The 16,819-nt window shown below is 38.1% G+C and overlaps 1 protein-coding gene across 1 annotated transcript in view; it reads right to left on the bottom strand.

Moving 5' to 3' along the window:
- LOC574887 (E3 ubiquitin-protein ligase SMURF2) overlaps nucleotides 1–14,414 on the bottom strand; it is a 63,174-nt gene extending 48,760 nt beyond the window's left edge. Inside the window, exons 1-2 of the mRNA XM_030984714.1 lie at nucleotides 14,197–14,414; nucleotides 2,401–2,439 (exon numbers count right to left, since the gene is read on the bottom strand). Coding sequence (XP_030840574.1) covers nucleotides 2,401–2,439; nucleotides 14,197–14,275 — 118 coding nt within the window. The 5' untranslated portion in view covers nucleotides 14,276–14,414. The remainder of the gene's footprint in view (nucleotides 1–2,400; nucleotides 2,440–14,196) is intronic.
- Nucleotides 14,415–16,819: the final 2,405 nt, after the last annotated feature.

Genomic DNA, 16,819 nt, shown 5'->3' with positions numbered 1-16,819 from the left:
TAAGTTTCCTTTCTCAACTGGATTGATTTTGTGCTGTCTTCTGGTACAAACATTTCTTACATTAAATTTCTGTCTCCTTCAAACACAGTAACAAATTATTTTATTCAAACCTTGCCGCTTTAGTTTATGTTTTGGGTTCTGTATATCGTTCGGAGTCAATTCATTTGACACAGAGTTAAGCCCTTGTTGCTACAGTACTAACGATCAATTTCTAACATTTTGGTATGGTCATGATGAAACATGTAGTTCAATTGTCTTGTCTCAAAGATTTGTCTCAAAATTTAAGAAAAAAACATCCTTAAAGTTTGAACAAATCTAATGAGTGTAAGTACAGGGAAAATGGGTGTCGATTTCAATCAGAATAACAATTATTCTACACACCGCTGTCAAATAACTCTGAAATCAACATCTGTAAGAAACCAGAAGGGCACTAACGCTGTGTAAAATGATATTAATTAATGCCCTTCTGGCTCCAAACAGACCATTAGTTGATGGGAGGAAAGAGTTCAATAACCCATCTACTGTAGGTGTATGCTATCGAGCGGCTTCTAACAATGGGTAACACTAGGAGTCAACATGTAGGCTGATCGGTTGGGCAGAGGGACTTTGCACTCTGCCTTTAATTGTCAATTACACATGTCTTCTTAACAAAAATTCATGTTCATTGCTTATTATGTACATGTAACTTTCTTAAGTTCCTTTTCATTCAACTTGTAGTACAAAATGAAGCCCAGCAATTTCCTAGATCAAACCAGTTCTAGAGAATCTATTGTTTGTACTCTATCTACAGTACCCCCCCCCCCTCTATTCCATATTTTCCAGAACAGACACTTTATTTCATCTCCATGTCATATATGACTGGGGACACAGAGATAAAATAAAGTTGTCTTCATTTTTCAGTGCAGTGAAAAAAAACCCAGGTGAGACGTGAGCACTTTAGCCCTCAAAAAGCTTCCAAAGCTCAAGTAAAAAAACGATAAAATAATTGAAGCTCTCGCATACCTCATTCCTATCAAAGTAACACAGATAATCATTCAAAAGATAAAACTCTGAGATAAACTGAGTGAATACATGGAGGCCCTTTATTAAAATGTATTTATATATCATTTCTTTGTGATTGAATTTTAAGTTACAATGTAACTCGAAAAGCCTTCAGAGTAAAAAAACTATATCCTTCATGTAGGCCTGCATGTATGCCATAATAATCATGTATTGCTGTTTCCATCAAATACAATTAAAATTGCTGTTTCCGTCAAATACAATTAAAAACCTCTGTGCTTCGGAACTAGGCGACAGGGAAATAAATTGGCAAAGGGAAAAAACCACAACAAAAGTCCTACTTGTGTAAATAATTAGAGCAAATGATGAAGTAGGATAGACAACAGAAACAGAGTGCAGTGACACAAATATCTAAATCAGACATTCACAGACATGACTTATTATGAATGGGCACCACGTTCAAGGTTATGGATGGGTCTCTTGCAAACCAATGAATTACTCATCCCTCGTGAAAATAATACAAAACTGCTCATGGGAAAGGAAATTGGTTAGTCATTAGCGTGCTGGTTGGACACCGCACTCAATTGAAAGTAGTTGGTAATGATAGTTTTTTTTTTTTTTTTTAAAGATACCTTTGGTGACAGTGTTTCGTAAATATACTAGAAGAGCGAAACTGGCAATCACACATTTAACAAACAGAAGCGTTGAATATTCGCTTGAAATTTCTTTATCTTTTTTTGAGAAGTCTGTGTTTCATGAATGCACTAGAAAAAGGAAAGTAGTATTTACACTTTGAATAGAGTTAAAGTGAAATCAAAACCGAAATGTACTGGTAACCTATTCTAAGAGACAGAAAAAAAGTCAGAGAAGCAGAGTTATGAAAGTTTGAACAAAATCGGACAAAATAAGAAAACGTTACGAATTATTGAGCGATGTACATGTAATCGCTTCAAATTGGCTGAATTGACAGTGTCACTGGCAGTGCCGGACAACTTTTGCATGTACGTTCCAATACCCAAAATGACTAAATTGTTCATTTTTCAAATCATATGACTCAGGAGGGTATTTTCTTTTAGAAAACCTTTGATAATACATGGTATTTAGTATCCACAATATGTTTTGAGACGTGCCTAAGTAGGCACTTTAATTCATGATATTTTGCACTGGACAAATGGGAGAGTTGTCTGTGAATACGTCAAAATCCAGTGATCAAATTACCAATTGGCAATTTGCATAGATTCAGTGATCTCATATTTCAAATACTCATAACTTTCTTGTAATGATCCGATTTATTTCAAACTTTGGCCATTCTGTGTCTCCAATTTGTTTTGCTTTCATACAAATAAAATTATTACAATGAAATTGTTGTCAATTGGTTGATGAAAATCATGCAATACTCACTGAAAAAATCCTTCTTGCTGATGTTCTTAGCACATAGAACTGTAATGAAACAAGATAAAAAGGGGGAGAGAAAAATCATAAATACATGTTATTAAAGAATATTTTGTTTTAGCACTGGAAAACTGCTATGGATTTCTGATCTCATGATGAAAAAGGATATTCCATTAGTAATTACACCTAAATACATTTAATAATAATAATAATAATTAGCTTTTATATAGCGCTTAATACAAATGTCTCTAAGCGCTTTACAAATATACTAGCAGGACCCGCGGAAATCCGCGGGATTCTAGAGGGGGGCGGGGGGTGTAAATAGATATATAGAGACTGTCTAAATTAAAACCACCAAGAACTTTATTTGCCATTCAGGCCATTAAAAAAATATACATGTTTAGCGTCCCCGCCCGCTTCCTTTTTGGGGGCCACCTCCTATATATATATTTTTTTTTAAACAGCTTCCCCGCCCGCTTCCTTTTTGGGGGCCACCTCCTATTTTTTTTTTTTTGAAATTTTTTTGAATTTTTTGATAGAAAAAAAACAGCGTCCCCACCCGCTCCCTTTCTGGGGGCCGCCTCTCCTATTTTTTTATTTTTTTTTGAATTTTTTTTTGGATTTTTTTTTTTTTTAAAGAAAATAAACATGAAAAGCACTGCTAAAATGTATTTCTGATCTTAAAAAAGAAAAGAAAAAATTGTCGGCTGCCATCTTGAAAAATAGCCTGAATGTCAGGGAAAATGTACGGGGCAGCCATTTGAAAGAAAAAACAAAAAACAAAAAAAAGGGCCTCGATCCTCCTTCCCATTTTTCAGAAAAAACAGGACGCTAAACATGTTTTTTTTTAAATTTGGCCTTATATAAAAAATTTAAAAAAACGATCCAACTGTACCGGTAGTTATTCTTTAAGCCACTGGAACTGCGTAGAGTTCCGTAGTGTGGCGTACCGACTACGCAGAAATTAGGCTGCGTATTAATGGGAAAATAGTCCCTGCGTAGGTTATGCGTAGGCTGGCGTACAGGTTTGCTTATATGGTTGCTTACTGTGTGGAAAGCTTTCAGTGCTTTGACGATCTGGCGTAGGGTAGCATAGTGTTGCGTAAAAAGGCGTACTTTCTGCGTCAAGTTTCTACGCTGAAAGTACGCGAACAAAATTAAACATGTTGACTTGTTTTCGTTCATCTTGCGTACCCCTTTCTGTCCCTCAGCATATAGTAACGTACGTAGGCCAGCGTAGTTGGTAGCAACACTACGCAACTCCACGTATTGACCCCACGCCAATTAGTGACCCGCAAGTGTCACAAATAAAGTATTAAAAATATGCTCATCTGACCCTAATTAAACGCCTAAAACCCCCGAGCTTTTGGGGGTTTATGGCCCCTTGAAACCCGTGGACCCACGCCTATATTGTATATACACTCAACTCGCTGCGATCTGATCTCTCCCCCCCCCCCCCACTTTGAAGAACGTAACCCCCGAGCTTTTGGGGGTTTATAGCCCCTTGAAACAAATATACACTCAACTCAGGGTTTCAGGTTTCCTTCTTCATAATTGCCTATTTAAAAAAAAAACATTTTTCTAGTTCAATAACTAAGTTTTCATGCATTGATTTGATGCAAGAACTGTAACATAATAGACCCTAGATTGTGATTATTTCTGACCATAAATTTCGATAATTATTTTTCAAAGTAAAATTTTCACAAGAAAATCAGACAGTCGTTTAAAAACGTAGACATTAGTAATACTTTTACTAATTCTAAGCTCAGGTTTCGTAAATCTATTCACGAAACTATATTGAAATCGCGGCAATAATGATGCAAACCAACAGATAACAATTTCAAAGTGTCAAATGTCTTCGACTCGAGCTCAGCTCAGCTGTACTCACACACATAACACTCCAGCGTAACTCCACGAAGCTCGAACACCGGCGCCGCAGGCCTCGGACGCCTGCGGTGCCCGGTGCCAGTGTTGGAGATTCCTGGAGTTACTGCACTGTGATGTGTGGTGACTGAAGTTAGCTTGCGACTGAATTGTCAGTCCAATGGTTTTCTTGTCAAAACTTTCCTTTAGAAAATGATAATCAAAATTGAGTATACATGGCCGTAATAATCACAAAATAAGCTTTGATTTCATACCTCCATTCACGAAAACTATATAAAAATCGTGGCAATCATGATGGAAATAGGTCTCTAAGTTTGGACGTCGACGGGAAGCCCCGTGTATCTCTTGTGCAACTACTACATGCAAAGCACATCCTATAGAAAGATGCTTTACTCTCGGTAATCCCGCCCTTTGCATAGAGTATTTAATACGCAACTTAATGTGAGTGGATAGTCATCGGTCGTGTGTCTACGGATGTAATGTTGAATATCCATGAGGTATCTCTGTCGTCACGCATATCCTGCATTATGCATATCGCGTCTGTTTTCGCCCTGGACGTCGACACGGAGGGGGACCTCGGGCGGAGTATAGCCAATTCCACAGAGTAGACTCTCCCGCGGACGATGGCACCGGGCACGGGAACCCAGAGGGAAGGGTTCAGGAGGAGATAGCCGCACCAACTTGGGTCGGCGATCTCATTAAAAAACAATAGAATACAAAGGCTCGCCGAGACGTCGCGCCCCCCGCGGAGCCTTAGCGTATTACTTATATAGATTATTACCCCGGTCACTGGATTCAGTGCTTGCCGGAAACACTGTGTGCACAATGTCCACTCTCCAGCCAGGCGTTACTTGATGCTCAAAAACTGTTTGACCAACAATGACGGTCGCATCCTACCGGGTACCCATTTAACACCTGGGTGGAGAGTAGCAAGTGCAGGTTAATATCTTGCCAAAGGATATTAGTGTCGTGTCGGGATTCGAACCCTCGACCTTCGCATTTCCAGTCAAGCGCCTTAAACCACTCGACCACGACACAAAGAAATGACACTGTTCTTTATGAACATTAGAAAACCATACCCTGTAATAAAAATAAAGTAAACATAATGACTGGAGGAAGTGGCAAAATGGTCACCATCAACCAGCATTAAAAACAACCAGCTGGCACCCTGGTCATGCTGTTACTCAATGGATTTGCCACATGCAAATTTCACAAATCCAGACAATTTGTGAATTCAGAAAAGTTACATTAGGTCAAATCCAAGTATTATTGTTACGTTCTTGTCCAAGGAATGGAGTGTTTTCCCTTGCACCCAAGCTTCATCAAGAACAGATTGAGGTGTGAATCTTTTTTGAATATTTGTCTGCGCTGCGCAGGACTCGAAAGAAAGGCTGAGAGATAGACAACGATTGCGCCACACCCCCATTTCATCTTCTTTTTTAACAGTACCATACAACCTTACATTAACTTTTTTTCAAATTAATTATTCAAATTTCCCCCATTTTTTTTTTCTTCAAAATTAAAGTAGATGAAGATCACCTTCTGGTACAGTATAAACATGCCTCTTTGAGGACAAAGGGATAAATACCCTCTTGAAATTTCACAGAGACGGTGAAGAGCCCCCATCCTTTGTGTACAAACAGCCGACTTCCCCTTGGGACAGCTTTTGGTTCCACCCCAGTGAACAAGAAATACAAAAGAACCACCCACACAAAAGGAAGTATATGGGACAACAGTTTGTAATACACACACACACATTATGTTTTCTATCCCACCACAATAATTGGTACGATGCACAATGTACACAAGACATGCTTTAGCCTTTGTTGAGTGGGCAACCTGAATGGGGGAACATAGTGTGTGGCACACAATGAACCAGATCTATACAATAATGCATGTGTATGATGTCCATCTACATGTAGATGTGAGCTACCATAGAAAGGAAATAAACAAATATTTATGATTCATGCATGTCATAAATAAAATATAAATGAAGGCCTACAATTAATGTACATGTACTTGTCGGCTCCCATACCTCTCAGGCAAAGTCCATGTTAATGGAATACTAAATACTTTTGACGATCCTTGGTAATATGAGTTGTACTCAAGAACATAACAATCGATATTCTTTGAATGATTGACTGTGTACAACAATATGTACATGTTTAGTCTCACATGTACATGAAAATGAAAATGTAAAATTATGCTTACTTGAAGCAACAGTGTTTAATTGAAAGCTGCAAATACTATTAAAATGGGTAACTATTTGATATTGTTTTAACTATAAATTCAGTAAATAGTGCACCCATGTACAAAGCAAAACTCATATATACTACGTACGGTATGTACATGTCCATCAGTATAACATTTTGGAGCAAGAGCTACATGCATAAAGCACTTACGCTGGCCGATACTGGCAAAACATTTACATGTATAAAAAACATTATCATTATTATTATTACTACAATGCACTCAGATCAATCAGATGCTCCAGTAGGCCAACATGGATGCGGGTACGTATACTGTACATGGAGCTTAGGCCTACTGTATGGGAGATACGAGAACAAGCACATGAAACATACTGTGCATACATGTACATGAGAGTAAAGCCAGACAGATAAAAATGTGTATCTAAGCAACCCATCTGTGATCTCCGCCTTACGGGTCCAACAACAGCAGGCATATATATATCTATATAACACAGATGTTCAAGATATATAGGGCCTATTATTTAGGGATCAGAGATGGAAGAAATAATTGATCTTTTCACTAGCCCTTTATGTCTGGACTATGCCTCAAATTGATCCAGCATCTCTTTACGCCTTTCGGTCAGTCGCGCTCTCGAAAATCCACTAATCATTGCAAAAAAAACAATAGAGCCTATAGTTGTAATTGTTAATGCAAGGTTGAGATGAAAATTTATTATGTTTTAAACTTTATAAAAATTACAGGTAGATGTGCCACCATTGCCAGCGATCTTCTTGGTTCCACTGGAAAGTATACGCCTCCGTGCCAGTAAGTATACATGTGTAAAATTTACTATCCACCTCAGATATACAGGTACCGGTATGACTGCTTACAGTTACATGCAAATGTTTGAAGTAAATTGTGTAGAAAGTGATTGGGCCATAAACCTAATGATCTGTGACCACAGTAGTTTAAAATAATTTTAAGGTTTTGATTAACTGTTATATTTCATTTGGGAGCAGATCGAAATGTCCCTGTACAATATTTTGCAATTTACATTAGGGCGATAATGTCCTTTGCAGAGTGCGAGAGTGCATTCACACACCTTTTTGCTCAGTTACTTCTTACTCATGACGTTATAGAATTGACTCTCCCATGGACAAAAATGATTTGGAAACCCAATATTAATGAGAGGGCCCCCGGTCCTGAAAAGCGCTATATAAGAACGAGCTATTATTATTATTATTATTAAAAGTAAATAAAACAGTCACAATGGTAATAAAATTCAGAATTAAGGACTCTCCCTCTCTCCCTCTTGCAGATGTATGTTTTGGCATTTCAGCGATTAGCGACAGCATTTAATTTTAATGAAAATATGGTTTGAGAAAATTGGAAATATGATGGAAATATGATGGGAATAGTTATTTGTAGAACTAACAAGTGTTGAGATACTAGCCTATCCTAGAGTATGTGTATTGTTAATTATAGGCTAAATGTACAATGTATGTTCCTTATGACATTTCTGAAAGTCAAATATATCACTGAAAATCATATTTAATTTCTATATTAAAAAAAAAAAAAGGATTTTGGCCTCTGTTTATAATTCATTGTTTGAAAAGAGGCTGGCTGAGCTCTAACTGCCAGTATCTCACATTACATATTTATACAGAGATCAAGCAGGAAGCCAGGCTTGCGAACGACAAGCCTCATTGTGAGAGGTGCCACTGGGACTGCACAGGAGATGAGCATTAATTGCAATGACAATGGGAACGATATTCAGTAAATTGGGCAGACAAATCAAATTGATGGGAGACGAGAGATTATCCGCCGGGTCTCCCCTTTTTTCTGCGCCAAGATGCAAATACGATGACAAAAGCACTTAGGACTTCTAAGGAGAGAGAGAGGCAGAGCCAGTGATGCCAGCCTGCTTTGATCTCGTAACTTGGTTTATAGACGACAGCTCATCTTCAAATTGAGGTTTGATTTACAAACGATGATTGCATGTAAACATGTTGGGTGCAGGAAGTGCAGTTTGGTTTTTAATGACGATCATGATGAGGCATTGTCTTCAAGATCTATTGCGGAGGAGCGAGCTAGGGAGGAGACAGGATTGTTTTGAGAGAGATTTGAGATATAGGAATCCAGATAAAAGCATAGTCTGCAGGGCTGACGAGGGCTTGTCTGATGCAAAATTACTTGTGTTGTCATTAAATATCTTTCCTTTTTGTTGTTTTAGTCTACTGAACTTCATATGCAGAGAAGATAGTCAAAGAAAGAGGAATATTCTACAAGTACTTGTAGGAGTTTCTATAAGGGTAGGTGCCAGTTGGATCCCAATGAAGCTTTCATCGACTGTCTGGGGTAATAGGGGGTGTAGACTTAGGCAGCATCTTAATCAGCCCATAAAGACAGCAAGTTCACACTTCTCGCAATGCTCACAATTATAGTATCCCGTTACTTCACGTCCACTTTGTGCTGACCAGACACAGACCAAATTTAGACCACTCAAGCCCCTGGACATGCAAAGTGCATAGGAGTTCGTGTAGGGATCATATCTCATGCATTATTCGCATGTCCATGTAGGCCTACTGTAAACCAAACCTTGGAAATGCATTATGCAAGTCATTTCTCACTCTCACCAAATTTGTATGACAGAAAAATCTAAGATCAGAAAATCCATGATTTCATCTCGCTATGAATAATGCAAGTATATAGACGGATTGTAATTAAAGACATTTTTCTAACAATAAAAGCAATCGAGGGGCATGAAATCTTAGCATGATTCCAAGCCTAGCCATGAATAAATGATGTGTTGTATTTAAAATTGATATCAGTTATTAAACATTCCTGGTCATCACCACCGCCGCTGCTGCCCTGGATGGGTTATGAACAGAATAAATGTAAGATTTAGACCTACTGTACATGTATAACTCGTGGGACATCTATATTTTTAATATAGGTAGTATGCCTTGAACAAATAGACATCAAACTATACATTTGAATGCTAAAAGTGGTATAAATTCAGAGACATTCTGTATGGCAGTATCATGGTATGAAAATTTTGATAATAATAATAATAGCTCACATTTATAATGCGCCTAATACTTTGTTTCTAGGCGCGTGATGGTGGTATTCATACCGGTGTCAATTTAATACTGTACTACTAAAACCGGTTTTACCAGAAAAACTTAATTCCTGCTATTTACGTGGTGGGTCAGGAGATATTTAAAACAAAAAACAATTGGGTGTATTCTAATCCAGACCATATCATGTAGATTAGTAACTTTTCTTTGCGAATACTACATTGTACTTTTACCTACAGTACATGTACATGTACAGTGTATATTTACTCTTTTCTCTTAATTATTTCAGATGTTTCGTTATTACTAGAAACACAAAGTTGTCATATTCTAGTAGGCCTACTATAAATGTAGATCTGATGTACTCTACACATTTATATACATGTATTTAGCAGTTACATTGGAGTAGTTAGCTTTAATAGCATCCTACACACCGGTACTTTCTAATGGAATTGTGAACACCTCAATGATGTTATCATCATGATGATAATTGTACACACATACTATGGAGTGACAGTGGCTACTGTACGTGTTACAATCACTCTCTATCTGTACAATATAAATGAATATATACATGTACATGTAAATGGAAGTTCAGAGCCCTGACCTGGCCGGTGTGTGATGTCACTTTACCGGCTTGTGCACCATTCATCAAAATCTGAAGCCTTCACTTGACTGTGAAGCAAGCAGGGAGGCCACAGGGAGGACGTCCTGGGTGAAAGTACAATCCATGGTCGCATCATTCACGACTCTTCGATTGTCACGTAGACAAAGTGAACTGCGACATGATGGCGTCATTCCACTGCGATGTCTACCTTGTCCAATACCAGAATCAAGAACTTTTCCACATTGGTGTTGATGGTCACCTCGATCGTCCATGATGTTATCTAGTAAGGCTGTGACGGGAAGTCGAATGCTCAAGTACCCGCACGGTTGACAACTAGTTATCTAGTTATGATGATAGTACAAACCTTGCCATCTATACCGGTACGTGATTTGACTTCATTCAAAGAGACGCGTGCGGGACATATGCACATACAAGCAAGACAAATACGTCACATGTTGACGTTATCGCGTTTACTAGTGTGTCAAGCTGGCTGTGAGTGAAATCGAAACGATTTTAAAGGGAAGTGAACAAGGGATTTCGACTACCTGAGTGTCTTCATCAACACAATTGAAAGGGCCAATATTAGGCTTGGGCACTTCTTGACAAGAACCGATTCCGGTTCCCACTCGTGTCTGTTCAAACTCCCCCAATTTCAACAGCACGGTGTGGTCGAGTGTGCAATGTCACAATCATTGTCCAATTTTCTTGTAAAAACTTAACACTGCCAGAATAATCTAAATCTAAGCTTTGATTTCATACCGCTATTCATGAAAACTATATCACAGCGAGAATCATAAAAGTAGACCACAATGTCAGACTTTTTGGAGGTGGTTACTTGATGCAAATTTCAAGATTGTACATTTGTACATAGAGGCTTACAATGCAAACTTGACAATCTGACCTATCCAACCCCTAAAAACAATGTTAAATGTATATAGCTGAAGTGTAAACAATTTTTTTTTCTTTTCTTTCTTAAAAACACACTGCAGCCAGCTGGCCAACCTCATTTTCAGAACAAAAGGATGCAATAACCTGTGAAGTGATTATTGAAGTACTAAGGACAAAGCTGCCACTTGTAACAATGCACATGTACATACACTGCCAGCAAATTTATGGTCTATTCAAGCACACTGCTAAAGGTCCATCTGTACTCCGTAGGGCAAAAGGTCCATCTCATCAGTAGTCAAGGAGAGGAGCTCTGCCTTATTTTAACTGGGCAGTCTGATATGAGAATACAGAGGCTGTAAGAATTCGTAAGAATCAATAACATATACATGTAGGCCCATTTCAACTATTTTCCAGACATTGTGATTTTACTACACTAAACTAGCTGACTGGGCTCAGCATACTATATCATGACAAAAATATATTTACTGTATATCTTTTTTTTAAAGATTCATCAAAACAAGAAATGTTCACAAATTATGCTAAAGACAGCCCTTCTCAAGACAACCCTTCATGAATCTGAATCCTGTTTCTATTTCATGAAAGTTTCTGTGTTCAGAATTTAGTCATCACATTTCTTCAAATTTGATTTACCATTCTAATAACACAATCTTGACCTTCCAATTAATCCATAACCCATGGAGCCCTATGGGAAGGGACATGTCAGTAGTCAATAGGTTACAAGTGAAATACACTGCTCAGTAGTGCACGTTGACACTTGCTGCACCATGCCATATCTTGTACATTTTACAGACCAGGGGAATGTTTCACAAAGACAAAGATCAACTTTAAGTTGGACTTAACTATAGCAGGCTGTTCATGCCACTGGTTGCTCTCACTATTGGTCTCTCAGTTATGATCTTTAGATAATATTTTTCCCTCAAATAATGAACTACAGGTATCAACATGTGTAAATTCTGTAGAGTTGTGACCACGATTTATACGTCCCTTAGGAACTAGCGACATGAACGGCCTGCCATAGTGAAGTCCAACTTAAGTCGATCTTAGTCTTTGTGAAAAACCCCCGATGATCCTAAACAGAGAGGAGACCTGTGTGTCCTGGAATGCATAACATCTCAGGTCACCAGCCAGGTCATCTCTCAAGGGATCCACACAACAATGACCCTCAGGTCAAAAGACTTGACCACCACCAATGAGACAGACAGGGATGAGAGGTAATTGACCTTTTCTTGCCCTTTCCCCCATTAAACATGTCACTTGGTCTTGGGGCTGTTCAAAGCCTATACTTTTTTAGTATAAATTGTTCTTTTCCTTCTTCCTCTTCTGTTAAGTGTCGGAGATCAACAGCACCAAACTGCCTGCTTTACGGATTAGGTCTACATGTACAGTTTACTTCTACAAGTATATTTGCCTATTAAAATAACAAGTATTTTACATGTGTGTAATTTGCAGTGACATGTACGCATCTCCAACAATATATTATGTGTACATCCACTGTAGACTATGAACATATTCTCATTTTCGCTCTTGGTCTGATTGTTCTCGTCTGCCCCCCCCCCCTAACGTGTCAAGGGTTAATTTCCTATTAAAGAGGAAGTCTGGAAAATTTAAAAGCGTCTTCATCTCTTATTACATTAACATTCAAATGGTATGGTCTGGATTTTGAGTGTCTAATCAAGTGCTTAAACTAGAGTCAAGTTTGACAAATAATATTTAATGTTTTAAAATAGAGAGGATATTACTTTGTAGACATACGACATTTGGCGCTATCTAGCTATAGTATAGACCGAATTTTCCGTCTCTTTCGTTCGTTAGCCTCTTATTGGGGTAGGGTCGGCCGGCTCTCTCTTTAGAGACGGAAACCGTCTATACACATTCCCTTGATAACGCCACGGCCATTTCAGGTCGTAGCGTTTTGCCCCCAAAATCCCCCAAAATGTCATTTTACCTCGTGCATTTTATATTGTAAATTAGGCCTAGGCTATAATAAATCAGTTCCACTTACCAACTGGACTGAAATAATCAGTTTAATAGTCCCTTTTTAGGAATTTATGGGTCAAAATCGAAATCCATGTTGAAAAAGATTTTCAAAATGGATTTCGATTTTGACCCATAATTTCCTAAAAAGGGACTATTAAACTGATTATTTCAGTCAAGTTGGTAAGTGGAACTGATTTATTATAGCCTAGGCCTAATTTACATGTGGATGTGCACGAGGTAAAATGACATTTTGGGGGATTTTGGGGGCAAAACGCTACGACCTGAAATGGCCGTGGCGTTATCAAGGGAATGTGTATAGACGGTTTCCGTCTCTAAAGAGAGAGCCGACCCTACCCCAATAAGAGGCTAACGAACGAAAGAGACGGAAAATTCGGTCTAGCTATAGTAGAGAGCGACAATATACATGTATGCAGGTACATGTAAAATTGCCAGGTAACAAAGTCAGATGTAAAACATAACAGATCACGATTAAATTAAAATTCAAAATGACAAAGATTTTAGATGTACAGTACATGAACATGTAGCTCACGACTGCAACTTATTAAACTGCCCTCCACTATCCATTTCCACTGCAATGATTCATAATTGTTTTTAACTTTTTATAATTATTGTATTTATTACTTTCCCTCAAGATTTGATTTTGATTATTATTTTCTTACCTGATGGTCGATTTTTTGGTAACTGCAAAAACTTTGTTTAATGACATAGAATACTTGTACTTAGAACATGAGGCAGTAAAATCCAAAATCTAAAAATAAAATGAACAAATTTACGGCTGTAAAATAAAGATGGTCAGGTTATCTCTACCCCCTTTACGGTCTTACCGCGTAACCGGTAGATCTAATTGATAATGACATGGCCTTGGCCTTGACCTGGGCTAGATATGCACAAAATTAAATTCTACTTTATTTTATCGGGAAGATTTAAATTCAAGATATCATGATTAAAGCTCATCAACGTGGAAATACATCATGTACACGGGGGCCCTTCACTCTTCTACCACTGTGCACCGCGCCCGGTATCCGACAAAGAACATTGCTGGATCGAACACTCCTTGATAAACAGTGGACGTTTTGGGCTTTTTTTCACGAAATACACTGATCAAATACACTCCAGATATATTCGAAATTATGCCTTTACCTGTCAACCGAAGTTTCATCGGTCCCTCTCGTCGTACCGATGGATTTGGCATGGTGAAAACTTGCGAGATAGATGGCATCAAATGATTATATTTCTCTAGTGGATTTACGGCATTCCCAATAACAACACAGCGTACATGTATTTCCCGTCAACGTACGTAAACGCAATACAGAGAGATCTCGCAAACTCAAGTAGCACAGCTGATTTGGCATTGAGCTCTATATCGCCGCGCCGGTATTGCGTACGCGTACAATATGCACGCACTATGAATCGTACACTCCGCGCACGACTGTCGAAGGCAGTGACCTCGTGCCTGAAGGTTAGGCCAACTAGCTACGGGAGGCCTTGCTATCGCCTGCCGCGGCGCCACTGGCGATGGCCGTAATACATTATGATGATGGTGGTGGTGGTGGTGGTGGTGGTGGTGGTGGTGGTGGTGGTGGTGGTGGTGGTGGTGGTGGTGGTGATGGTGGCAGTGGTAGTGTTGGTGTTAATGATGATGGTAGAGGTGGTGGTGGTGGTGGTGGTGGTGGTGTTAGCGACGATGATAATGGTACATGGTGGTGGTAGTGGCTGGTGGTGGTTTTGGTAATGATGGATCATGTTGTGAATTGGTGGTGGTGGAGATATGGTGGTAAAATGAGTGGTATCGATTAGTTGGTTGGAAAAGCTATATGGTAGGCCTACAATCATTATGTTGGTGATTATTTGGTTGGCAAGAATATAAGTTGAAAAGGAAGAGGTGAAAGGGATATGGCAGGGTTTATGAAATATAGTGCTAATGCCCTAGCTTGTATGAGAAATCACATTGCAGAGTAATATTTAACTATTATATTTTTTATATATTTCGTCTTCGTTTATGAGCATTAGTCTATTAAGTGCTGTTTTTTTTAAATAATGATAAGCATATAACATCATGATTATTATTTCAATTTTATCAAAGTGTATGGAATATGATGGAGGACATTGTTATATATTTTTCCTTTTATTCCCCCCCCCCCTCCCACCCTCTCCTCGTGTTCTTCTCTTTCTCTTCTTAGTTGTATGATCTTGCTATATACATTTCTTTTTTTCCCCTAAAGCACCGCTTGGTGACACTTAGGGGTATCAATCTATTTGGTTCATTATATTATTCACTTTCCCTCCTTCAAAAAATGTTGTTTTCAATCTTCTTCGTAAATTTACTTCCTCGTAAATATTTTTTGTAATCAAATCACAATAAATAATTAAGGCCCTCTGTACGCCTTGAAACAGTATTCTGAGATTGTCAACGCTACATATGTTTCCTCCATAACAATAATGTAATGTAATGATTATAAAGAAAATGAATGATATATATTTTTTTAACAGTGCCGAATTTCTGCAAACTCGATCCCGTCAAAGGACCACAAGGATTTCTACGAGGGTAGTCGAACAGTGCATTCAGCAATAGCGCCAACTAGCGAAACAAACAAATTAGTGCCTTCCTCGACGTTGCGAACCAGAAACGTAGAATCGGAATCTGTTATTGCACATTCCCACAAAATGTATAAAAAGGTTTGAGCCACTACATTGCCCCACCCTTTTGTCAGTGTGTAGTAGAATAAAGAGGACAATTGATATCAACATTTAAAAGAATTGCACAACAGGCCTAACATCCGATTGGGCAAAAACGAAGTTTACAGCAATATTATAAGGCTTGAAAGTTCATTTTAGTTCCCAAATTGAAAATTTAAATAATGAGCATAATAATAATAATGATCATCATCCTCATTCTACTTTTCCTCCTGTTCCTTACTTTCATTCTTTCACAAAGAGAGAGAGAGAGAGAGAGCGAAATGTTCAACATTAATATTTATTTTTAATGATTATACATGTTCATAAAAGAAAAAAGAAAAATAGATAATCAAAACTGAATGACAAGCGCCATACAACTTAATCATCAGCAACAAATAAACTAAATAATTTGTTATTAATCATGCTGATTTTAATTGACAGCGAGTTACAATACTCTTCATTATCCCTTTTAAAGGTACTATGTCCCTTTTGCAGCCAACCTCAAATTATGTAGATTTTTGCAGGAATTATGAATATGTCATGTATGTCCTATCTGTGAAATTTAAATGTTAGCAGTGTCCTAATATTCAAATTATGCAAGGAAACCTGTTTACTTGCTAGCCTTCACTGTCAGACACTATTGAGTGAAGGGTACATGAGCATTTGTCTACATCAACAACCCACTTCTTGTGATGGCCAAAATTAAACTGATTGAATCTTTGCGCAGCATAAAACGTATGACCATTCAGTGCAATGGTCTGAAAATCAAGACTATTACTTATTGGCTCTATAGCTCCTAAGTCGATTTGACAACTAATAGTCGTTATTTTCCCACTTGAAGACATTTTCAAGCCCCATCTTTTTTTTAGGGAAGTTCTAAATTAGTATATCTTTCAAACGCCGTTGGAATTTAACCTTTTCATTTTTGGGGCCTGCAAATGGGACATAGTACCTTTAATAACGCTATTTAAACTGTTTAAACAAAAAATGTATGTCGTAATTTGTTTTTGTATTCCATTTTGTCCATTTTCTTGTTCTACTTCTCCTCCTCCTCTTCCTCAACCTCCTTATTCTCCTTGTAAGAAAG

This window comes from Strongylocentrotus purpuratus, unplaced genomic scaffold, assembly GCF_000002235.5.
Source record: "Strongylocentrotus purpuratus isolate Spur 01 unplaced genomic scaffold, Spur_5.0 spur5_scaffold_14, whole genome shotgun sequence".
Lineage (NCBI taxonomy): Eukaryota > Metazoa > Echinodermata > Echinoidea > Camarodonta > Strongylocentrotidae > Strongylocentrotus > Strongylocentrotus purpuratus.
The sequence above is the reverse complement of the archived record's forward strand: the minus strand, read 5'-3'. Positions and strand labels throughout refer to the sequence as shown.